At 33.1% G+C, this 21,766-nt stretch overlaps 3 protein-coding genes across 3 annotated transcripts; 2 read left to right on the top strand and 1 right to left on the bottom strand.

The window, feature by feature from the left end:
• Positions 1 to 1,146: 1,146 nt before the first annotated feature.
• Positions 1,147 to 3,658, top strand: HELRODRAFT_182225 (hypothetical protein; the record flags this gene model as incomplete). Its single annotated transcript, XM_009032527.1, has 4 exons — positions 1,147 to 1,176; positions 1,558 to 1,641; positions 2,970 to 3,077; positions 3,566 to 3,658. 4 exons carry the CDS (start codon positions 1,147 to 1,149, stop codon positions 3,656 to 3,658), a joined length of 315 nt encoding a protein of 104 aa, XP_009030775.1.
• A 2,276-nt stretch (positions 3,659 to 5,934) lies between these two features.
• Positions 5,935 to 10,850, top strand: HELRODRAFT_90406 (hypothetical protein; the record flags this gene model as incomplete). The annotated part of the gene is made up of 10 exons (XM_009032499.1): positions 5,935 to 6,075; positions 7,030 to 7,172; positions 7,456 to 7,533; positions 7,873 to 7,939; positions 8,604 to 8,713; positions 9,042 to 9,079; positions 9,290 to 9,392; positions 9,887 to 10,021; positions 10,422 to 10,481; positions 10,718 to 10,850. The coding sequence occupies 10 exons, from the start codon at positions 5,935 to 5,937 to the stop codon at positions 10,848 to 10,850; spliced, it is 1,008 nt and encodes a 335-aa protein (XP_009030747.1).
• Positions 10,851 to 12,317: 1,467 nt separating this feature from the next.
• HELRODRAFT_194540 (hypothetical protein) lies at positions 12,318 to 19,248 on the bottom strand (the record flags this gene model as incomplete). Its single annotated transcript, XM_009032526.1, has 9 exons — positions 12,318 to 14,067; positions 14,259 to 14,414; positions 16,099 to 16,242; positions 16,995 to 17,077; positions 17,153 to 17,305; positions 17,440 to 17,640; positions 17,844 to 18,041; positions 18,366 to 18,713; positions 18,931 to 19,248. 9 exons carry the CDS (start codon positions 19,246 to 19,248, stop codon positions 12,318 to 12,320), a joined length of 3,351 nt encoding a protein of 1,116 aa, XP_009030774.1.
• Between the last annotated feature and the right edge of the window lie 2,518 nt (positions 19,249 to 21,766).

The following is a 21,766-nucleotide window of genomic DNA, read 5'->3' as shown; positions in this document are numbered from 1 at the left end:
GATGACGAAGAAGAAGATGTAAAATGATGACGATCATAACGAGGATGAAGATGAAGATGATGAAGACGATGATGAAAATGATGAAGACGATGATGACGACCAAAATAACTAATACGATATTTCTGTCATAAAGAGTTTCCATCGTCTGCCAACTCGTCACCACCTTTCCAAGACGAACGATACATGGCGTGTATATATATTTATGGAGTGGTGTGTGTGTGTATATTTGTGGAGTGTTTTCTGGTGTGTGTGTGTATATATTTGTGGTGTGTGTGTGCGTGCGTGTGTGTGTGCGCGCGCGCGCGTGTTTGTGTGTGTGTGCGTGTGTGTGTGTGTGTGTGTGTGTGTGTGTGTGTGTGTAGCTACCTGCTTAATTTTTTGATTTTTCTAACGGTAGGTCTTAAATCATTGTCAAGTTTCTTGAATTCAATAAAAAAAAAATAGCAAATGATGAACCATCTCATTTAATAACCTTATTTAATGTGAGAAAATCATCAAACAACAGTAAAAAAAACATTAAGAACACCAACATCAACAATGTCAACAACATCAGCAACTTCGTCATCACCGAAACTTCAATAACATCAACATCATCAACAACTCTCCACTCTACTCAATTCCACTTAACGCCTTCCAACTTCAATCAACATTTAAACACATCCAACGTGTTTTACTGACACCTACTAATCTGCTTCTCTTTCGGTTCTTTTCTCTCTCTCTCTCCCTCTCTCTCTCTTTCATTTTTTCTCTCTCTTTGTATTCTTCTTTGTTCTGCGTTCTCTCTTTCTTTACTTTCCTATCTGTTTTACTTCACTCTTTCCTTCTTTTGCTTTTTTGTTTTTTTCCATTTTTTGATTCTATTTTCTTTCTTTTTTCAGTTTTTTCAGTTTTTCAGTTTTTCTGCCTTTCTCTAGCTTTTTTATTCATTTTTTTAAATTTATGAATTGTCAATAACGTCGGATGTGTAGAAGATTAAGCTAAGAAAAAAAGAAAAAATCGATAATGAAATTTGATAAATTAAAAAAATCAAAGAGAAAGAAAGAGGAGAGAGAAAAAAAGAGAGAGAAAGAGAGATAAAAAAAAGAATATAAAAGCGAGAGGAGAAAGATTGAAGAAGAAAGCACTAACCAAACAGTAATTGGCTAAATGACTGTGTTTAAGTGGAGCTCTAGGCACGTCATGTATTAATCACGGGGTTTAGGTTTGCTGGGTTAAACATTACTTAGGATGTCACTCAATTGAATTGAGAGAGAGAGAGAGAGAGAGAGAGAAGAAGAGAAAAAGAGAGAGAGGAGAGAAGAAGAAAAAAAGAGAGAGAGAGAGAGGGAGAGAGAGAGAGAAACATCAAACATCGGTTAAACATGATAGAATTGAGTTAATCTTGTGTTAAACATGATAGATAAAAATAGATAAACATATACATATACTTGAAATGAATTAAACCTACAAATTTTTTTTACTATATTAAACAATAATAATCATAACTATAAATAAAACAATTATAATTATAATTTTAGAAAATAGTTTATATTTTTGTTATAATTTTAATTTTCAAAGGGCTGTCAGAATGCATTCCTGAACTGGTTGCAGCCCAGAATTGTGATTATCGTCGCCGTAACTTGTACGGTTGCTGTCTTGCAAGTTAGTTAGTTGACGTTATTGATGTTGTTGATGTTAATGTTGTTGTTGATGATGTTGTTATCGTTGCTGTTGTTGTTGATGTTGCTGTTGTTTTTAATGTTGATGTTGTTGATGTTACTGGTGTTGATGTTGTTGTTGTTGTTGATGTTATTGTTGTTGTTGTTGTTGTTGATATTATTGTTGTTGATGTATAAAAAATTTCAGCATAACTACAAGGCATCATTTACATTAAGACAACAACGTTAGTGTCGTAATTACAAAGTATGATGAAACAAGCTTTCTTTTCTATTATCAACCACCATATACATATTTATAATCAACCTGTAAAATTCAGTTGTTTTTGTTGTTGTTGATGACAGCAATTACAACTTTAACAATAACATTAACGAAAATAATGATCCTACACTCAAACAAAATATGTCCTAGACAAATTAATGTCATTTTCATCTTAATTACAACATTACAACCAACAACAACAACAAAAACATCATCACCATTTTCAACAAAAACAACCAAAACAACAACATCAACGACGTGAACAACAACAACAACAACACCAACAATAACAACATCAACAATAACAACAACTACAACAACAAAATAGATACCCTAACGTAATAGACAAGATTACTTGCACTAATCTGAATGAATGATGGATTGAGCAATATAAAAAAGAAAGATACATACTTTTTAACCGCCAGGGAAAAATATATATATATATATGTATATATATATATATATATATATTTATTTATTTATTTATATATTATTGGTTTGTCTGTAAGCGCCCTTTAAAAAGATCTCAGAGGCGCTAACGATTATTGCAGTACATTGCGTAGCTCTTTATTAAAGCCATGCAATGAATGGAGAGAAAGGGACATTAGCACGGGCAAGCTTGGACGAAAGGATGGTGTTTCAGCCTTTTACGAAATCGAATAGCAGACCACGCAGGGTCACGAAGGTTTCCAGGCAAACCATTCCAGACAGCAGGACCCATTACGGAGAAATTCCTTCGATCAAGAGCCAAGTTTGTGTCAGTTACAAACAGTAAACCTCAATTGTTAGAGCGCAATGTTTGACTCAGCAGCGGAACTGTTCTAGAAATGACTCTGTCAGTTAAATATTTAGGGACAACTCCTTTAATACATTTAAAAACCGGTAAACATATCAATAGTTTTTTTTAGAAGATGTTTTCAAAGATTTCCATGAAAGAATGATTGTTTAGTCGATCAATAGATTGATCAAATGTGCTTCTATAGTAATTTAGAAAGTGTTTCTTTGATATTAAAATAAATTAATTAGATAATAAGCTTTTTTCCTTCATTCAGGTATCGATATTTTTGTGTGTAACGGTCATTTTTGCAGCATTTCTGATGAAAATCTCATCTAGTTACTTTGGCTCATTCCAAATTCGCGGCTTCCAAATTATTATTGTTGTTAGTCTATAAAATTAATCACGTTAGTTCTATCTTGAAGTGTCTGAACTGAACACTGATCAACTCTGCTCTTTAAAAAAAATTGTATTTAAAGTATGTGTTTCAACGGTACTGTCCCAAACAACCCTCCCAACAAATGCTAACTACCTAACAACTATAAAACTCTTACTTAACCCATGCTTATAACCATCAGAGTAAAATCAATACTTGTACTAAGAACATCAAATGATTAATTGTTTTTCATTATCATCTTCGTCATCATCTGCATAATTGTCATCAGCACTGTCATCACTATTATCTTCATTGTCTAGTCATCATCACCATCATCATCGTTGTCGTCATCATCGTCATTATTATTACCGACTACAGCATCGTCATCCTCATCGTCAACAACAACAAAACGCCATCATTATTCTTATCATCATCACCATCACCATCGTTGCCATCATCATCATCCTAACCATCATCATCACCATCATCATTACCAGGTAGCCCACTTCATTTTCGCATGTTCTCTACTCACATCCTTGAAGAAAAGTCATGATGAGTGCCGATGGTCGGATGAAGAGTGCGAACAGTGATGTTGATGATGATAAAGATGATGATGATAATGATGATGATGGTGGTGGTGATGATGAAGATGATGATGATGACGACCACGATTATCTAGTTACCATGTAGAATGTTAATTTTTTTCTTTGTGCTGATGATGAAAAATTTATTTAAATAAATTGTAGATTTAAACAATTTATAATATTAACCTAAAAAAAAATAATTTAATTAATTAATCAGTCAATCAATTGATTAATTAATTGTTTAATTGGTTAATTATTAAATTATTTTATTAAAGAACTATCAATAATAATTTTCAATTAAATTTTAGTTTAAACTTTACTTTAGCTAGAAAATGCGAAACATGTTTTTTGTGTTGAACGACAAAATAATAATTACTTACATGTATGTCTATACAACAAATGTCTATAGATTAGACTAGACACACACACGCACACACACAGACACACACACGCACACACGCACGCACACAAATAGCTCTACCACATGCATTATAACCTATGTATCCTATCTGTAGTTCAAGATTAAAAAGATTGCGTATTTAAGATAGACATCAATCACTTTATTGATCAACCAATAAATCAATCAAACATTCGATCAAGCATTCAGTCAATCAATTAATCAATCAATCACTCATTAAACCAATCAATCAATCATTCAACCAATCAATCAATCAATGAAACATTAATCAATTAATCAATCACTCTTTTTTAGCTCATTCTCAAAAATTCCACGGTCGTTCATTCATTCATTCATTCGTTCGTTTATTCGTTCGTTCGTTCGTTCGTTCTTTCATTCATTCATTCATTCATTCGTTCATAGGTTCATAGGTTCATTCACAGTTTCATTCACTCATTCGTTCATTTGTTTGTTCATTCAATCATTTTTTCATACATTAAAATTATTCATTTTTTCACTTGTTTACTATTTTTTGTCTATATTAATGAAATGAAAAAGCAGAAAATTTTGAAAAATAGAATTTTGTATATATAGTGTAATGTTTGTAAATTAATTAATTAACTTATTCATTCATTAATATGAATCAGTCAATCAATTAGTCAATCAATTAGTTTGTAAAGCGCTATTTCCGCGATATTCAACAACGCTCCTCAGTGAATTTTGCAAACAGATGGGTCTTGAGATCCGCTCTGAACTTCGTAAGTGATGGAGAAGTTGTTAAAGAAAAGGGTAGAGAGTTCCAAAGAAAACATACATACATACAATTTTTTCATTAATCTTATCATTCATTCAGTCAGTCATTCATTCAGTCACCATTTTTCATTAATTTATTATTTTTGTTGCTTCGGTGAAATAAATTATTATTCATGCTGTCTCGTTAAATCCTTCCTATACTCCGAAAATTAATTACTCGCGTAAGTTCTGTGCGAGTGCTAATTGCGCCTCTGATGATGAAGTTCTATCAGAATTTTATAAAAAAAATATATATAAAACGTTCCTGTAGTTTTCCAAGAAAATGAACAATGAAATTAATGCTATTTTTTTCATTCTATCAATCAAACTGTCAAACACAAAAATAGTTAAGGCAAATTGTCATTCCAATCTACAATTATGTTGTAGCAGCTTTTTTTAGCTCAAGTATTCAGTCAGCTCCAATCAGAAATCAAATTATAGTGAGGTGATTGTGAAATGAATTTTCTTTAACGAATTTGTGCCATTGTATTCTTTCTATCAAACGCTGTACTGCAGACAATAGCAGAATTAGACACAGTTGGTAATGATTATGAGTTACTTGTATAAGCTGTAAGTAAAATATGATGAAGTGAACGCTTCTCGATCGAGCATCGAATTTAACTGAAGGATTGAGTTTTGCGGCTTACTTAAAACGTTGCCAAACCTGCAAATGTTAGCGTTGTTATAATGTGTTTTACAGGCGCGGATATAATTTTTTTTCGTTTCTTGTATCAATTATAATAAATGAGTAACAAAAATAGTGCTTTCGGTAATACATATTTATAACGCGAAAAATACTGTTGGGCATTACCAGTTGTTCTAGGCTGTACAATCTGTTTAGAAATCAAGATTTCAAGGACAGCTATAGGATATTAATCACAAGTAAATAGGTAAATTAAAATATTTAATGATTTAAATCTACTTTATTTTATTTCACTTCTTATAAGTAAAAAGTTCATGCGTGTAATTCAATCTATATTTCAATTCTAAGGAAATGAACTCAATGGCTCCTCTGCTTGCTAAATAAGCGTACAAAGACCACCGGCTCTTATTACTTCAGTTCACTTTTAACAATTTGAAACAATATTTTAAAATGGCGGATGAACAAACGAAATCAAAACTGCTCGAACAGTTCTTCAACGTTACTGGTGTACGTGGAGAGAGAGCGAAATTTTTTCTAGAAATGGCTGCTTGGAACTGTGATGCTAGTTTTTCCAGATTTTTATATTTTTGTGTCATTTTTCACTGTTACATTTTTGATAGTTGCTTGTCATGTCATGTTCATTTCATTCATCAATTCAGTACATTCATTCATTCAAGATTCAATCATGAAAGAATGAATTGAATTGAATGATCCATGTCATGTCACACTCCATCACGTATTGTATGATCATAACATGTAATGTCTTGATATGTATATGCAATGTAGTAAGTATCATCTTAATTCTTAGTTCATTTATTAGGATTATTAGTAGTGGATTAGCCATTTACATTTACTTTTTACTACAAGGTTTTACATTTACAGTCAATTCACCATTACTTATTATCACTAATTTAAAATGAACTACTACTAACTACATTATAATATTTCTCAGTTTGGAGTTGAAATCTAGAATGAAATTTGATTAGTCAATTAGTGTTTTCTGTTTTAGTAGTTCATAGTTAACTGTTCTGTTCAGTTTACAGTTGTTAACTTAACAATGAAATAAAAGTAAACTGTAGTTAAAAAATATTTAATAGTTAATGGCAGTTTTTAAAATAATATGATGAGTGTTCCATAAACATTCATGTTCATTAAATTGAATTAAATCACATAATTTCAATTGAATTAAAATTTAATTTTAATTTATTTCATAAAAAAAAAATAAACAGGCTGCTATAGAAAATTTTTTCGAAGATGGTGGTGCTGAGATCCTGAGCTCTGATGAGGATTTAGAACTTCAAGATTCAGCACAACATGGAGTCTCAAACATGCCACAGCAGCCCTCACCACCAATGCAGCAGCAGCAGCAATTGCCTACTCAGTATCACCAACCACACATTTTTGAAAAAAAGTCTTCCAAAAAACCTAAGGAATCTAGCTCTAAGTATTTGCTAAACCATTTTTTTTTTAATTTTATTAATTTTTTTATTAATTTTCTAGTAAATTTTGTTACAAATATTCAATATAATGTTATGTAAAATATAGCGACTAATTGCTATGATGACTAGTTTCATTACAAATTTTTCAAAACTTAGGATTAAAACCTTGAACACCCTGAAACATGATGAGGACAGTAACTCAGGAGAGGAGGGTGAAGCATTCTATGCTGGAGGCAGCGAGTCTGGGGGGTCAGTTAGGGCAATAGGGATGTGCTGGGTTCTTGAACGTGGTGGGTGGTGGACTACACCTAATAATGATTCATGTTTATGACTGTAACTACAATTAGTGGTTGAAATGAAGCTATAAAAATGTGACTGATATGGTTTGTTAAAAAAAGGTGTTTGTTGACTTTCTGTACAGTGATGGACTGTTAGAAATGTATCAGTGATGATGAAAATGATAATAATGATGGTGATGACGATGAAGACGATAATGAAGATGATGAGGACGACGATGGTGTTTTTTTTGTAGAGGGCAGCAGATATTGGGACCAAAGAAGAAAAAGGATCCAAACAATCTTGTCTCAGATGTTTTCAAGATGGCCAGAGAGTAAGTAATGATGACAATGATTAGGATTGTGACGATGAAGATGTTGATGATGATTTAAGTAATGCTGATGATGATAACGATGATGACGTTGGTAGTCATCATGACCATGATTAATCATCACTTTAAATGAAAATATCTATCTTTATAAGATCATTGATGTTACATCATCAAATTCACCCATGAAATGCGATTTAAAATGCTGATACGAAATGAAAGTAAATTATTATTTAATTGATAAATTAACAATATAAATAGCAATTATGAAAGTTAATAAAAATAAAAACACTATTAATTATAATAATTTATTGTTTTAAAATAATATCCAAAAACATTAAATAGACACGGAGCGGAAGTGGTGGAAAACACGATGGCCTCATCATTGGCTGGCAACAAGAGACCGACAGGCGTATTTCAAGGACAGGCGTACAGATTAGGCGGTGATGATGATGATGAGGAGGGTGTTGCCGGGGGTGGCGTACCCTCTAGGAGCTTCGATGGGGGGTCCTTCAACTCTGGGGCCTCTACTTCAAATTCTGCCACCCACAGCAGCGCAGGAAGGAGACAGGTTTTTTTTTCTCCTTAATAATAATTATTTTGAAAATTATTTATATTTTTTTTTAGTTTATTATCAATGTTTATTATTATGCCCTTTATATTTTTGGAAGGAGACCATGTTTTATACAGTATTGTATGAAATCTACCGAATTGTTGGCATTAAGCTTTTTTTGAAAAAACTATATAAACCAAACCTGCACTGAAGATGATTTGTGAAAAATCAAAATAAGGTCTATCTGCATGCTAAATTTGGATAACAACAGTTTCATTAAATTTTCATGATGGACTTGGATGATAATTCTGATTCTATTTTCAACAAATTGAAGAATTTCCAGAAAGTTCTAGTAAGGAAAAGTGAAAAAACAAACCTTAAATTGATCAATGTCAACAATTTTGTAGAATTCATACAATACTGTATAAAATATGGTCTCCTTCCTATATATATATATATATATATATATATATATATATATATATATATATATATATATATATGTATGTATGTATACATAAAGGTAGATGTTGTTTTGAAGTTTTGGAGGGATGGTTTCAGTGTGGATAATGGACCATTGAGGAGCATGCAGGATCCGGCCAACATGGAATTTCTTGAGGATATCAAGGATGGGTATTAATGATGACGACGACGATGATGTGATGATGGTTTTGATGATGACGTGATGATGATGATGTGATGGTGATGATGATGATGTCGTGATGGTGATGATGATGATGTCGTGATGGTTGCGATGAATGGTATGATGGTGATGACAACTATGATGACGATGATGACAATGTCTATGTTTATAGCAATTTGTAGTTAGTTGAAAGGATGATAAAAATCAAGGTATATATATATATATATCGTGATGATATGGTGTCATGATGATATGATGGATGAATGTTTAATACAGCAGTTAAATAATGATACAGGTGATAAAATTATTAAATTTCAGGAAAATCCCAAGAGAATTTGCCACACTCATGAGAGGTTGTATTTATATAAATGTGTGTGTGTGTGTATATATAATTTTTGTATGTGTGTTTTTGCGCGTGTTTGTGCGTGTGTTTAGTTTAATATTATATTATTATATAATATGTATTATTATTTTATTATTATCATTATTATTATTATTATCATTATTATTATTATTTATAATGTTGAAAGTTTTTTTCTACTAAATTCTTTTTTACCTTTTAAAAGACCAGCAGATTAACTTGAGTATGGAAGACCACAGTAGCCAGGAGTATGTAAAGCCGAAAGTTACTCTACAGGCCTTCTCTGGTCACGGCTTCAGATTAGGAAAGTTAGTGTTAAGCTGTCAGTCAATCAATCACTCAATCAGTTAATCACTCAATCAATCAGTTAATCACTCCATCCATCAGTCAATCAATTAGTTAGTTGATTGATCAATCATGTGTTAATCAATCGATCAATTTATTAGTACAGTTATCAGCTTTTTGTTCAATCAATGAGTAGATCAACCAAGCGATCAATTTGTCAGTCAATCATCCAATTAGTCTACCAAGCAATCAATTAGTCAATCAGTCAGTTAGTTGATTGGTTATTTAATTAACCTATTAATTTTTTTCAGTCCAACAGATGGAAACCCTGTCATGCCAAAGTAATTCCGTTTATCTTTTGGGGTAATGAAGATGATAATGATACAATGTGGAATGAACAGGAATAATTAGATGAATGAATGACTGAGAGAAAGAAATGAATAAAGGAATGAATGAATGAATGAATGAACGAATGAACGAGTGAATGAAGAATAATTCAAAATTTCACTCCATGCAGGCAAAGCACAGAGCAGGCACATACTAAGCCAGCAACTGATGCTACAGCTTCCAATAACCAAGCAATTGAAAATATGAGCATTGACAACTCTCAGCCGGTCACGACTCTTCAAATTAGATTGCCTGATGGCACAAGGTTTTTAATTGGCTGGTTGATTTTTATTGAGTGTGACTGCTGATTGGTTGGTTGTTCACGTTCGAATGATTTGATTGGTTGACTGGTCTCATTTGATTGGTTGGTTGTTCTTTTGTGACTGCTGATTGTTTGGTTGTTCCTGTTTGGATGATTGGATTGGTTGGCTTGTCTCATTCGACTGGTTCGTTTAGTTCATTCGGTCGATGGATTGGATGGCAGCGTCATTTATTCATCTATCCATTCATTCGCCCATCCATCCATTTAATCATCTATTTGTTCATTAATTAATTCATTCATTCATTCGTTCGTTCGTTTATAAATGTCCTTGGTATGGAATGGTTTGTTTTATGTTTTAATTTACGAAATGTTTATTATTTATATTCATTTTTAAAATTCCTAGGTTAACGGCAAAGTTCAATCACTCTCACACTATTGCTGATGTCAGGAATTACTTAATAACGTAAGTTTGTTTTACTATCAGTAATTTATACTTCATTAGTATTTACGTTTATTATGTTTTACTTTTATTACCACTCATTCACTCACTCTTCTATTCATTCGCTCATTCATTCATTCTTTCACTCACGGACCTCAGCCTAGTCCATCATTCATTGGCTCATCCATTCATTCATCCTTTCATACACTCACTCATTCATTCACTCATTCATTCATTAATTCATTAACACTCATTCGCAGATCTCAGCCCAGTTTAATGGCGAGGGATTTCACCCTGATGACCACTTTCCCAAGGACCGAGTTGGACAATCTCAGTGCTACTCTGACCTCTGCAAACATCATCAACTCTGTCTTGGTCATAAAGTATAAGTGAGGAAGGAAACGATCATGATGATGGTGATAATAGTGGTGGTAATAACGAGATGATAGTGGTGGTGATGGTGATAGTGATACTGATGTGGATACTGATGATGATGATGATAGTAGTGATGATGAGGAGGATGATGATGGTGGTGGTAATAGTGATAGTATTAACGAGTTTAGTGGTTTTACTAAAATTATCGATTTTATTTTTTTATACTATTATTTTTGTATAATTTGTCGTTTTTATTATTGTATCAATAATAATAATAATAATAATAATAATAGTAGTAGTAGTAATAATGATTATGATGCAAATTGGTTGTGGTGATGATGTGAGGATGATGAAGATGTGAATGAAAGATGTGATAATGCGGTACTATATTGATGATGACATAGACCTTACTCTAAAAAATATTTAAAATGATGATGATGGTGGTGATAAAGATGACGGTGATGATGGTGGTGGTGGCATTGACGGTGATGATCATTCAAATGATAATAGCAATGATAATAATGTTGATTAGAAAGATGGCTGTTATCATATTGTTTGTAATTTTTTATTTGAGATTTATATAATATCAAATAAATAAATATCTTAAAAGACTGTCAAACACTTTTGAGTTTTTTTTTTAATTTGTCTTAAGGATTTTATTCTTTTTCTTGTTCACGTGAATAAAATGTTCAAATTATATTAAAATCATTTATGAACAATTAAAATTTTAAGTTTATCTATTTGAATTTCTAATTCATTTGATTTACTAATTAATTAATTAAATAATTTATTATTATTATGTCAGTTAACTAATAATACGAAAATAAGTCACCAAGAATCAATTGTAGTAGGAAACGTAGTAGTAATTAGGTAGTAAGAGGCGTAAAAAATGAAAATTTTCATATAAAAATGAACTTTTGTAGTATCTAAACAATGATTGAGATAAATTTACATTATTAAAAATTTAAGATGAACGAAATTTCAAATGAGAGCCCAAAATTGGAGAAATTCTAAATTTGACGCATCATCATTTCTGAGGAAGCGTTTTGTTTGATACACTTTAAAAAATTTCAAGTTTATCCTGATTTCATTAAATTCATCTAAAGGTAGAAAATATTTGTTAGTATGATGGCATGTATAATAAGATTTGGTTAACGGTTGGAAGATTAAAAACTTAAATTGTATTAAAAATAAAATACGTTTAATGTGAGTTAATGACGGCACTATTAATTAAAATTACAGAAGCTGCCAACTGATGTTGTGTAATAAATTCACTTGAAGCTAGATTTTCCATCATGAGTTTAAATTAACGACGTACAATTAAGAAGATTAATCGTTCCTGCAAGCTGTTTTATCATGTGCTGGCACGTTCAAAAGATTGATGTCGATATGTGCACGCGAAATGTGTGTTCTACTCTGCGTATTTACATCCGTATAAATGGCACAATATAAAAAAAGAATATTAGAACAAGAATATTACTTCAACTAAATCTTTTTATTCAAGCTGGATTTATTTTTGATACTTTCGAACTGAGCGAATCTCAAGCTGTAGGTGAAGACTTCGCTTATTCTACTGTTGAGCTCCTTCTCATTTGTTGCCCAAATGGTCAACCAGTACTGACCATATCGTGGTAAGGTCATTGAAAACTTGCATTTCTTTGGCGCATCTTTTACAGATACCAGATGTGTGCAATCCTTGCCAGGCTCCAGTATCAGCTTCGGCAACAGTTTCACGTTCGGACCTGGTCGACTTATTTCCACACTCACATTCCCGTTTTTGTCAATTTTTTCAATTTCTGCGGACTTATGCGACAGAGTTTTCAGACTATAAAAATTGAAGGCTGGAGTTGGGCCTAAATTTGGTGGTTCAGGCAACGGATTAATAATCGGTTTTGACGATCGTTTCGGTTCATGACTGTTCGTAGAACCCTGATCGTGGGTTTGTGAATGGTTTGATTGCCGTTGTTCATAAGGATTTGGAAGCCTCTGTCCTCTCACGGACATCAATCTTTCGTCAGGCATATGTAGAGATTGATGACGAATTACTGTTGGTAGGTTTTCCGTTATGCCTCCTGGCATTGTATAGTCGTTTTCGTATATTAACGTGCTGTTGTTAGATTTATGCGGTTCTGTTCCGTTGGAAATATTGGTTCTGTGTGAATCGGTCCTTACGCTATCCGAAATCGACTCGCTCCTTTGAATTTGAGGCAAAGCTACTGGATTGCTTACAAAAGTGCAGTTGACCAAATATTTACAAACATGCGTTAGAGAGGCATTTGGATCATCGGGGTTGTCTGCATTTGCATATAAATCAATCCCATATTGGCCTTTTTGAGGGAATGTAACGTTTATAATAGCAATCTTTTCATCATTTATTGTGAAATTTATAAATTTTTCCAGTGCATTTTTATCGACCCCGTTATAACGAAGTTTAGCTAATATTCTCATCCATTTCTGCAGCTGAAACTTTAGCGTAACTTTTTCCGTTAAATTCAGCACTCCAACTGGATTACCAATGTTGATAATGCCAAAATGACGTTGAGCTTTTACAGGTCCCCACTCCCCCGGGGCACAACTTGGTAAGGGGTAGACCTTGCTGGTTATCTTCGAACAGATTATTTTAAATTTAGCGGCGCATTTTAATTTAAACGGCTGGTTTGGTTCAGTGTTCTCGTAATGAGGATCGTTGTCATTTGATTTGAAACAACTTTCGTCGTATCGATTGGCAAATATTTCTAAGAAGTACTCTCCAACTGCGGGGACATGAACGCTGAATAAGGATAATTGATCATTTATAATGTGAAAGACATATCTCTCCATGTCTACGCCGTTATAATGAGTCTCTTTCCTCTTGCTTCTGTCAGCAAATCGTAGATGGTAGTGAAATATTAATTCGTCTTTCAACTCGCTGGGCATGTTTATTTTTATTTCAACACCTCCACTCTGATCAGTTTCTAGAACGGCTTTTTTAGAACTTTCTCCAAACTCTAGACCATGATGAAAAAAAACGGATCGAACAAAAGGCATGTTCTCAAAGTCTTCCAGAGTTATAGGGTTCTCGAGAAGTTGCCAGTCCCGGTCGAGTGACCAGAACTCCATGATGAATTCGTCTGGATCTGTCAGGAAGTAGTGCTCGTCATATTCGTACCTGATTTTGTCGCGTAGTTTGGTTGTTTGTTTTTGTTGTTGCTGCTGCCTCTGCTGCTGTTGGGGATCTCTGTGCATCACCAGATGTCTAGAGTGTTATAATAATTTTTCAAATTATTGTTTGTTTTTAGATCAATTACAAAAAGCGTTGTAAAAAATGTTAAAACTACAACAAATAAATTTAAATTGATGAAAAACTAGAATAAACAAAATACTACATATAATTTAGTTTCGGCTAAAAACAAAAAATGAGAACAAAACAGCATCGTCGCACCGCACCTAGCTCCCCAGTTGCACTGCACAGGTCTCCAGTCTCCATTGATGAGCACCACGTTCCAGACATTCAGGAAAATCTCAGGCCTCACCTTCATGCCCGGCTCGTAGCCGACGCTTTTTGAGTGACCTTTGACCTCTTTGCAGAGCAAACCAGCGTAGCTTACGTTGGAGTGAAAATTGCAGATGTTTTTATGATTAGGATTAATTGATACAAAATGAAATCAGGTAAAAAATTTTAGTAATTAGTTACTTTAAATATATGTCGTTTGGTTTTTCTTTTGGAGTGAGTTATCTTAATAAAATGATCCATGACATTAGTCTAAATATAAATCTTTCACTTCGAATAAAATCAACTAAATTAAAACCAATCACACATTAAAATGAGTGATGAAAATAAATTATTAAACAGATAAAACAACTAAACGAGATAGCATAAACCACCCGGAGTTCCGCCAAACCACGCTCCATTATGCACTTATATGCAGTATATTTATTTTTACTCCAACTTTTCGATTTTTCCTGCTCCTGAAGCAGAGCTAAACTATTTTCCACTATGCTATACAATTGTATTTATTTGCATGCATATATATGTGCTGTGTGTATTTGTATAATGTTGTTTATGGGACGCAGTGCAATGCAAAGAACTAAATCTTTCATTAAATTTTAATAACTCCCAGCATAGGCATAAACATGACTCTCTCGCTAATCTGGCGTGGCTAATGATGGCTGAGGCTGGTATTTTTATGTTTGGTTGTAGTTGCTACTGCTGCTGCTGCTGCTGTTGTTGTGGCTGTTGGGGTTGGGATTGTTGCGGTTGGTGGTTGGTGGTAATTTTGTTGTTATTGATGGTTGTAGTGTTGTTGATAATGTTGTTCGTTGATGTTGTTGTCGTTGCGTTGCTGTTGGGTTAGTTACTTTTGTGTTGATGTTGTAGTTGGTTTTTGTTAGCTGTGTTTCTGTTGTTGTTTGTTTTTTGGTTTGTTAAATTTGTGTGTTGCTATCAGATGTTTAATTTTTGTGGTGGTTGTTGTTTCTCTGTGTTATTAGTTTCTGTTGTTCCTTCTATGTTTTTTTCATTTCTTTGTTACAGTTGTTAGAGTATTGTTCATACAGTTGTTTTTTTTTCCTGTAAGTTTATTGTTGTGTCTGTTGTGATGCTGATGTTAAGAAACATTTGCTAAGATTGCACAGTGCTCTTGTATGATGTCATCCGATAGTTTTATTTTGCCTCTGGTGTTTTTAGCACGCGTTGAAATATCTAAACATTCATAAAATTAAATAAAAAATGTTTGATAATTAGTAGAAAATTGTAATTAAATTACAAAAAAGAAAATAAATAATAAACAAAAAGTACAACACGTATGTAACAAATAAATATCAATGAATGAACATAGCAGGAAGAATGAAAATAAGATAAATCAAACGAGGCTGGCTTTATTTATGTGCAATAATAATGATTCTTTGTATAACACGAAATAATACATAATACCAAGATATGGATATAGGCCGCCATGGAAAGTCTATGTATTTGTCATTTTGTGTGTGTGTATGTGTGTGTGTGTGTGTGTATGTGTGTGTGTGTGTGGATGGGTGTGTGTGTGTGTCTTTGTGTATTTATCGTAAAATTCGTCTTGTGAAGTGAAAAAATTAAATTAAAATATACTATTTTTGATTTTTTTATGTGTAAAAATGATCCGAAAATGTATAAACGATTTGAAATATATATATAGAAGAAGAAAGAGAAGAAGTGAAAGAGAAAGATAGAAAGAGTGAAAGAGAGAGTATGGAAATAATTTGGTGGACTAATGATGTGAAGCATTTCAATTAGGATGAGAGTTAATACCTGCAAAGCCGCATGAACAGCGTGTGGTAGGTTTCAGTACCATACTTGATGCCACGGAGCAAGCCCAAGGGGGTGTCTTGCTTTACTGTCTCGCTGAATTCCATTACGTTCAAATCTTTCACTGTTATCCATCGGAATATGGCTCTGTTGGGATGGGATGGGATGGTCATGAGGTAAGTCTGTGGTGAGGATGTGACTGTGGTGAGAATGTGATGAGGACAATGGTAATGACGACCACGATGATATAATACGATAATACAACGCAATAATAAATAAGGTGAGAATGTGATGATGTGGTGATGAGAATTATGATGAAGAGGCTGGATATATATAAGCATGATAGCAATGGTGATAATGTTGAAAATGATGATGATGCAGAGAAGGAAGAAGAAAAAGAGAAGTGAATAAAAAATAAGTTAAAATTGACGGTTAGTTTATTTGCTTTAAATATTCTAAACATACGTGGGGTGTCATAAATTTTAAAAAAAATGTAATATCTCGAGGCGAATCTCAGTGTAACAACTTCGTTATATCGAGTTATGAGCTAAAAATTCATTCATTCGTGCTTGCTTTCTTGTAAGTTTATGACCGACTCCACTTTTTTAATATGCAACTTGGACTACCCCTACATGTGTTGCAATTGATTTAAAATCAAATTTAATGTGGCTACATTTTACAATTATTAATTTTGCATATATCCTCAAGTTACAATTACTATGCGTGTGTATAGTTGTGTCGGTGAAACACAAAATTTAAAATTAGAAAAATTTATCATAGCAAAGTTTTTTTTATGACATTATGATTTCTTGCATAAACTGAATGAAAACTAATTATTTTGTTAAATAAAAGTTTTGAAATTTTGAAAGTTTTGAAACTTCATTGAAATCAGCGCCAACCTCGCTTTTTCAAGATCTGTGACGCAATTTGCAGTTAGCTGATCGACTAGGTCTGTAAACGTACACTGCTCGGTTTCAGCCACCTTGAAAAAAGTTTTTAATCAAGAAATTTTTTCAGTAATTGTTTGTATTTAAGTAGAACAAAAATGTTCACCAACTTTGAAAACTTCTTCATCGAGATCGGCGAAGACAGAGGGATCCTTATAGAGATCCCTCTTCCGATACCTTGGTGGGTGCGGTCCGGGAATCTCGGACGGGAGTGTCATGACGGACAGGGCATCCGAAAACATTTGCTCGTCATCTTCGTTGGTCTAAAAAATTGAAAAGTCGCATTCAGTTTTTTTTATACCGTTTAACAGATATTTAAACAATTTAATAATAGATCAGAGAAAACATTAATACAAAAGAGAAAATAAAAAATTTTAGGACACCAATCTAAGCTAACCAATTCGGTAACAATTTCCTTTTTAAGCTCCATCTGCTTAACTTTGAGTAGAGTTAACATCTCCTCGCTGTGCTTCTTGACCATGGTGGCAGTCCTCTCCTGGGCTTTAGCCTGTAACTTCGTGGTCAGAGCTTCGTACCTGCTGTGCCGCTTCTTGTTCAGAGTCTTCTTCAAATCGTCTACGTCTCTTTCGTACGTCATCTGAGATGTGTGAGTGTCGGAGGAAATTAATTCGAAGACTAAAATGTTCATTTCCACATGTTAAATTTCTTAAAGTTGTCTTTGGATTCAAGATTGAAAAATTATATTTAGCGCTGAAGAACTGTTACTAAATACATTTCATTTAGAATAATATATTTAACGTATTAAATAGTTTATTTTATTTTTTATAAGCGTTAACTAACGCTTTCTTTTCTCTTCATTTTATTTTGTTCCAACAATTTTTTCAGATTCGATTCCCATTCCTGTTTGATTTCCAACTCCACGTTTTCAGCTTCCTTGATTCTTTCGTCGTGAAAGGCTCTGACAAGTTCATCCTCCTCTGCCCTCTGCTTCCTCTCCAGCTCTTCCTGGTACTTCAACAACTTGCCTCTTGTTTTGATCTGGAACAAATATGAGTGTGACATGCTATTGCTTTTTTAATCGCCTGAATGTTTGAATTAGTTCTTTGTTTTTTAATTTATAAAATTATCTTTGAATCATTAATTTGACATTTATTAAAACAATGTTCATAAACAACCAGCTAACAATAAACTTATTAAAAAACGCGTTTTTGTACAAATTGTCAACAAGAAACAAAATAGAACATTTCGTTTCAATTAGGCTGAAATATGAAAAAGTATTTTTTTAGACGTCGCATGTAGAAACAGAAGGTAACTCGAGTATTTTAAAAAATGAATTAGAAAACATCTTTTAAACAAACAAACCCAAGCAGGGAACTGATGCCTGTTGTTTAGCAGGTACTTCCTATCAAACTCGCTCTGCGCCTGGATGGCCTCTCTAATATGCAATGCGTCTGCCCCTATTTTAGGCACATCCCCGTACCACCGTATGACATCACCGGATGCTTTGACACCTCTAGCTGGAGCTAACATGGCGGCTCTGATATTGACGGCACTCGCATCAAAATTTGTCGGGGGTAGTTTGGGACAGTCCTTGGAGCAGTAGAGTTTGCGATCGTTGCTGTCAATGGGGTTGGTGAAGTAGGTCTTTAGGGAGAGAATCTGGAATGAGTTGGAGAAACATTTGTCAGAGGGATGAAAGTTTAAAAACATCTTTAGGGTTTTGGATATACAATTTTTTAGAGGTTTGTCATTTGAAATGAAAATCTATATTTAATCAATTAGTCAGCTATAATTCTTGCCACAATTTCCCTTGCCACAGTTTCCCAATCAAAAAATAATCCAATTAGTCAACTAATAATTAATTTAATATTTACTTGACCAATTAATTAATTTTTCAATCATTCAATTGAGATATAAATATACAAACCTGAGAACAAAGGCAGCACTTGAAGCATTTTTTGTGGAAGGTTACGCCGTTAACCGGCCCAATCTTCTCGACTTGGTACACACGCTCGTCACAGTGTGCACAATTTTCTGAAGTGTTGCTGAAATTAAAGTTATTGTTGTTGCCGTTGGAAAATTTGTTGGGTGATTTGATGTTGTTGTTGTTGTTGTTAAAATTGTTGTTGTTGCTGCTAGAAAATTTGTTGCCGAAGTTGTTGTTGTTTTGGTCGTTTTTTGAGAAGAGTTTGATGAGACTCGTAGGAGTATGGTGGGATTCTGTCTCGGATGTCGACATGGCCATTGTTGTTGTTGTTGTTTTTTTGTTGAAATGGTATATATATCAAATTTTAATTGATCTATTTAATGAATTTTGTTCCTATAATTATTGCTATTGTAGCTTGGTTTGTCGTGAATCAATTTGCTGTTGTGTCTTGTTTGTTCTTGCAAATCTAAGCAATTTAAAATGATTGGAAAATTTATCGGTCAAATTTAAAATCAATGTCCATGAAACTAAAAATATATTTTTATAGTGCAAAAATTATGTGATTGTTAATGAAACCGATAGCAGTTTTGTAGATTTAACATTTCTTTGTTGATGTTTCTGGCGAGTTAAATTGTTATCTATGATGATGTCTCAATGGAAGAAAAACTACATTAGCTAGCGAAATAATTTTCTTCAACAAGTCTTTAAATTAAAATCATTTAAAGTTAATATTGTTACAATAGTTACAATATACTCACACACATATATACTACTCTGAAAAAACTCAATGCACAGTTTCTTCGAGCTTTGTCGAAATGTCGCCAATTTACTTGCTTCGAAATGTTAATGTTATAAATAACTAGCTTATAAATAGAACAATCGAATTAGCAGAAATAACAATATGCATGTAACGTAAGAGTTGGTAAAGCGGAGTAGTTATAAACAGCAATGTTAGCAACGTGATTGAAAACTGTTATAAATTAAAACCAAGCTACTTAGTAAGGCATTTATATAAACGTTAAAAGACTGGAACATACAAAATTAAACAAACAAAAAAGTTAAACATATACGCAGACGCAAACAAACGTTAATAAATTAACAGGAAAAAAAACATACTCTGGAAAAAACACACAACAAACAAACAAAACCACACATACGCAGACGTACTCAAACATATTTAAAAGTAGAAAAATGAATAATAACCCTTGCAAAACATCACGATATCCAATAGAAATTAAATACACGCTCATACACATTCACATTTTTCATATTCAGAAATTGCAAATACTAAGCTAGGTTTACATATGTATGTGTATATGTATGTATATATAAATATATATATATATTTATATCCTTCTAACTGATATACATATGTGTATACCTTGAAATACCTTTATTACAAAGCTCTAAGCTGTATAATGAACAGCTGACAATTATGACGATAATGACTAGACAATGCTGATAATAGTAGTGATTATAATGATGATCATGAGGAAGATTATAATGATGATAGTATTGATAGTGGCGATGATGATGATGTTGGTGATAGTTATGGTGATGATGAGGAGGAGGAGGAGGAGGAAGAAGAGGAGGATAATGTTGATGCTACAACAATGATGATGATGTTGCTGATGATGATGTCGACAACGAATGTAGAGATGATGACGATGATGACCGCGATGATGATGGTGATGATGGTGGTGATGATGATGGTAGCGATCGATGAAGCGAGAAAATTGTTTGTTCACAATATGACTAACGTTAAGGTATGTTTATGCATGTCGCAAATAAAGTACAATCACATATGTGTGTGTGCGTGTGTGTGTGTCTGTATGTGTGCGTGTGTGTGTGTGTGTGTGCGTGCGTGTGTGTTATTTTTTATTTTCTAAGTGCGTTTCTTTCTGTTTGAATGCTCAATTATTATACATTGCTTATTCATTTATAATGCATGTGTGTGTGCGCGCATAAACATTCCCACGTAAGAATGATTTGTTTAGTTGTATCTATGCCTGGCATTACTTTTGTATATTTGTTTATATGTTTGTGCGTGCATGTATGTGTGTATGTATGTGTTTGTACAATTAAGCGTGCGTGTATATATGTGGATAAGAAAGTTCGTGTGCATGTGGATATGAAAATTCGTGCACGCACGCACATGTAACTGTGTGCGTGTGTTTGCTTTCCGCGAGGTCTTCTTATCAAGTCTCATGTGACAAATCTATTCAAAAGACGGGTACATTATATCTATTTGTTTGTGTGTTTGTGGTTGTGTATGTACGTGTAATTGTTTGTATATTTGTATGTGTTTGTATGTTTGTAAGTGTGTTTGTATACATCTCGCAAACAATTTTAGATTGTCGGTCGTTTATGAAGGCATGTTTGTCTGGGTGTATGTCTGCGTATTGCTATGAATGTACAACTGTTTGTATGTATATTTGTTTGTATGCTTGTGTGTATGTATATATACTTACGTGTGTGTGTGTGTGTGTGTGTGTGTGTGTGTGTGTGTGTGTGTGTGTGTGTGGTGATGTGTGTGTAAATGTGTGTGTATGTGTGTAAATGTGTGTGTTTAAATTAAGTGTATTATGCATTCTAGAAAAACCTTCAGCTGAGATAGCATGACATGGTATAATTGGGATATATGTATCCTAATATAGGTTATAATAACAAAAACTTAATTATAAAAATCACTTCAATGAAATATTTCACAAAATTAAACAATATAAAACAGTTTAATAAACAAAATGGATAAATAAATTGGCGTCGAATCCATGTTAGAAAATTTCAAATCTGACCACAAGTTGATTTTACGGCGCAATAATTCAGAAAGATGGAT

The sequence above is a fragment of the Helobdella robusta genome (genome assembly GCF_000326865.2).
Source record: "Helobdella robusta unplaced genomic scaffold HELROscaffold_82, whole genome shotgun sequence".
Lineage (NCBI taxonomy): Eukaryota > Metazoa > Annelida > Clitellata > Rhynchobdellida > Glossiphoniidae > Helobdella > Helobdella robusta.
This window is presented reverse-complemented; position numbering and strand designations above follow the sequence as displayed.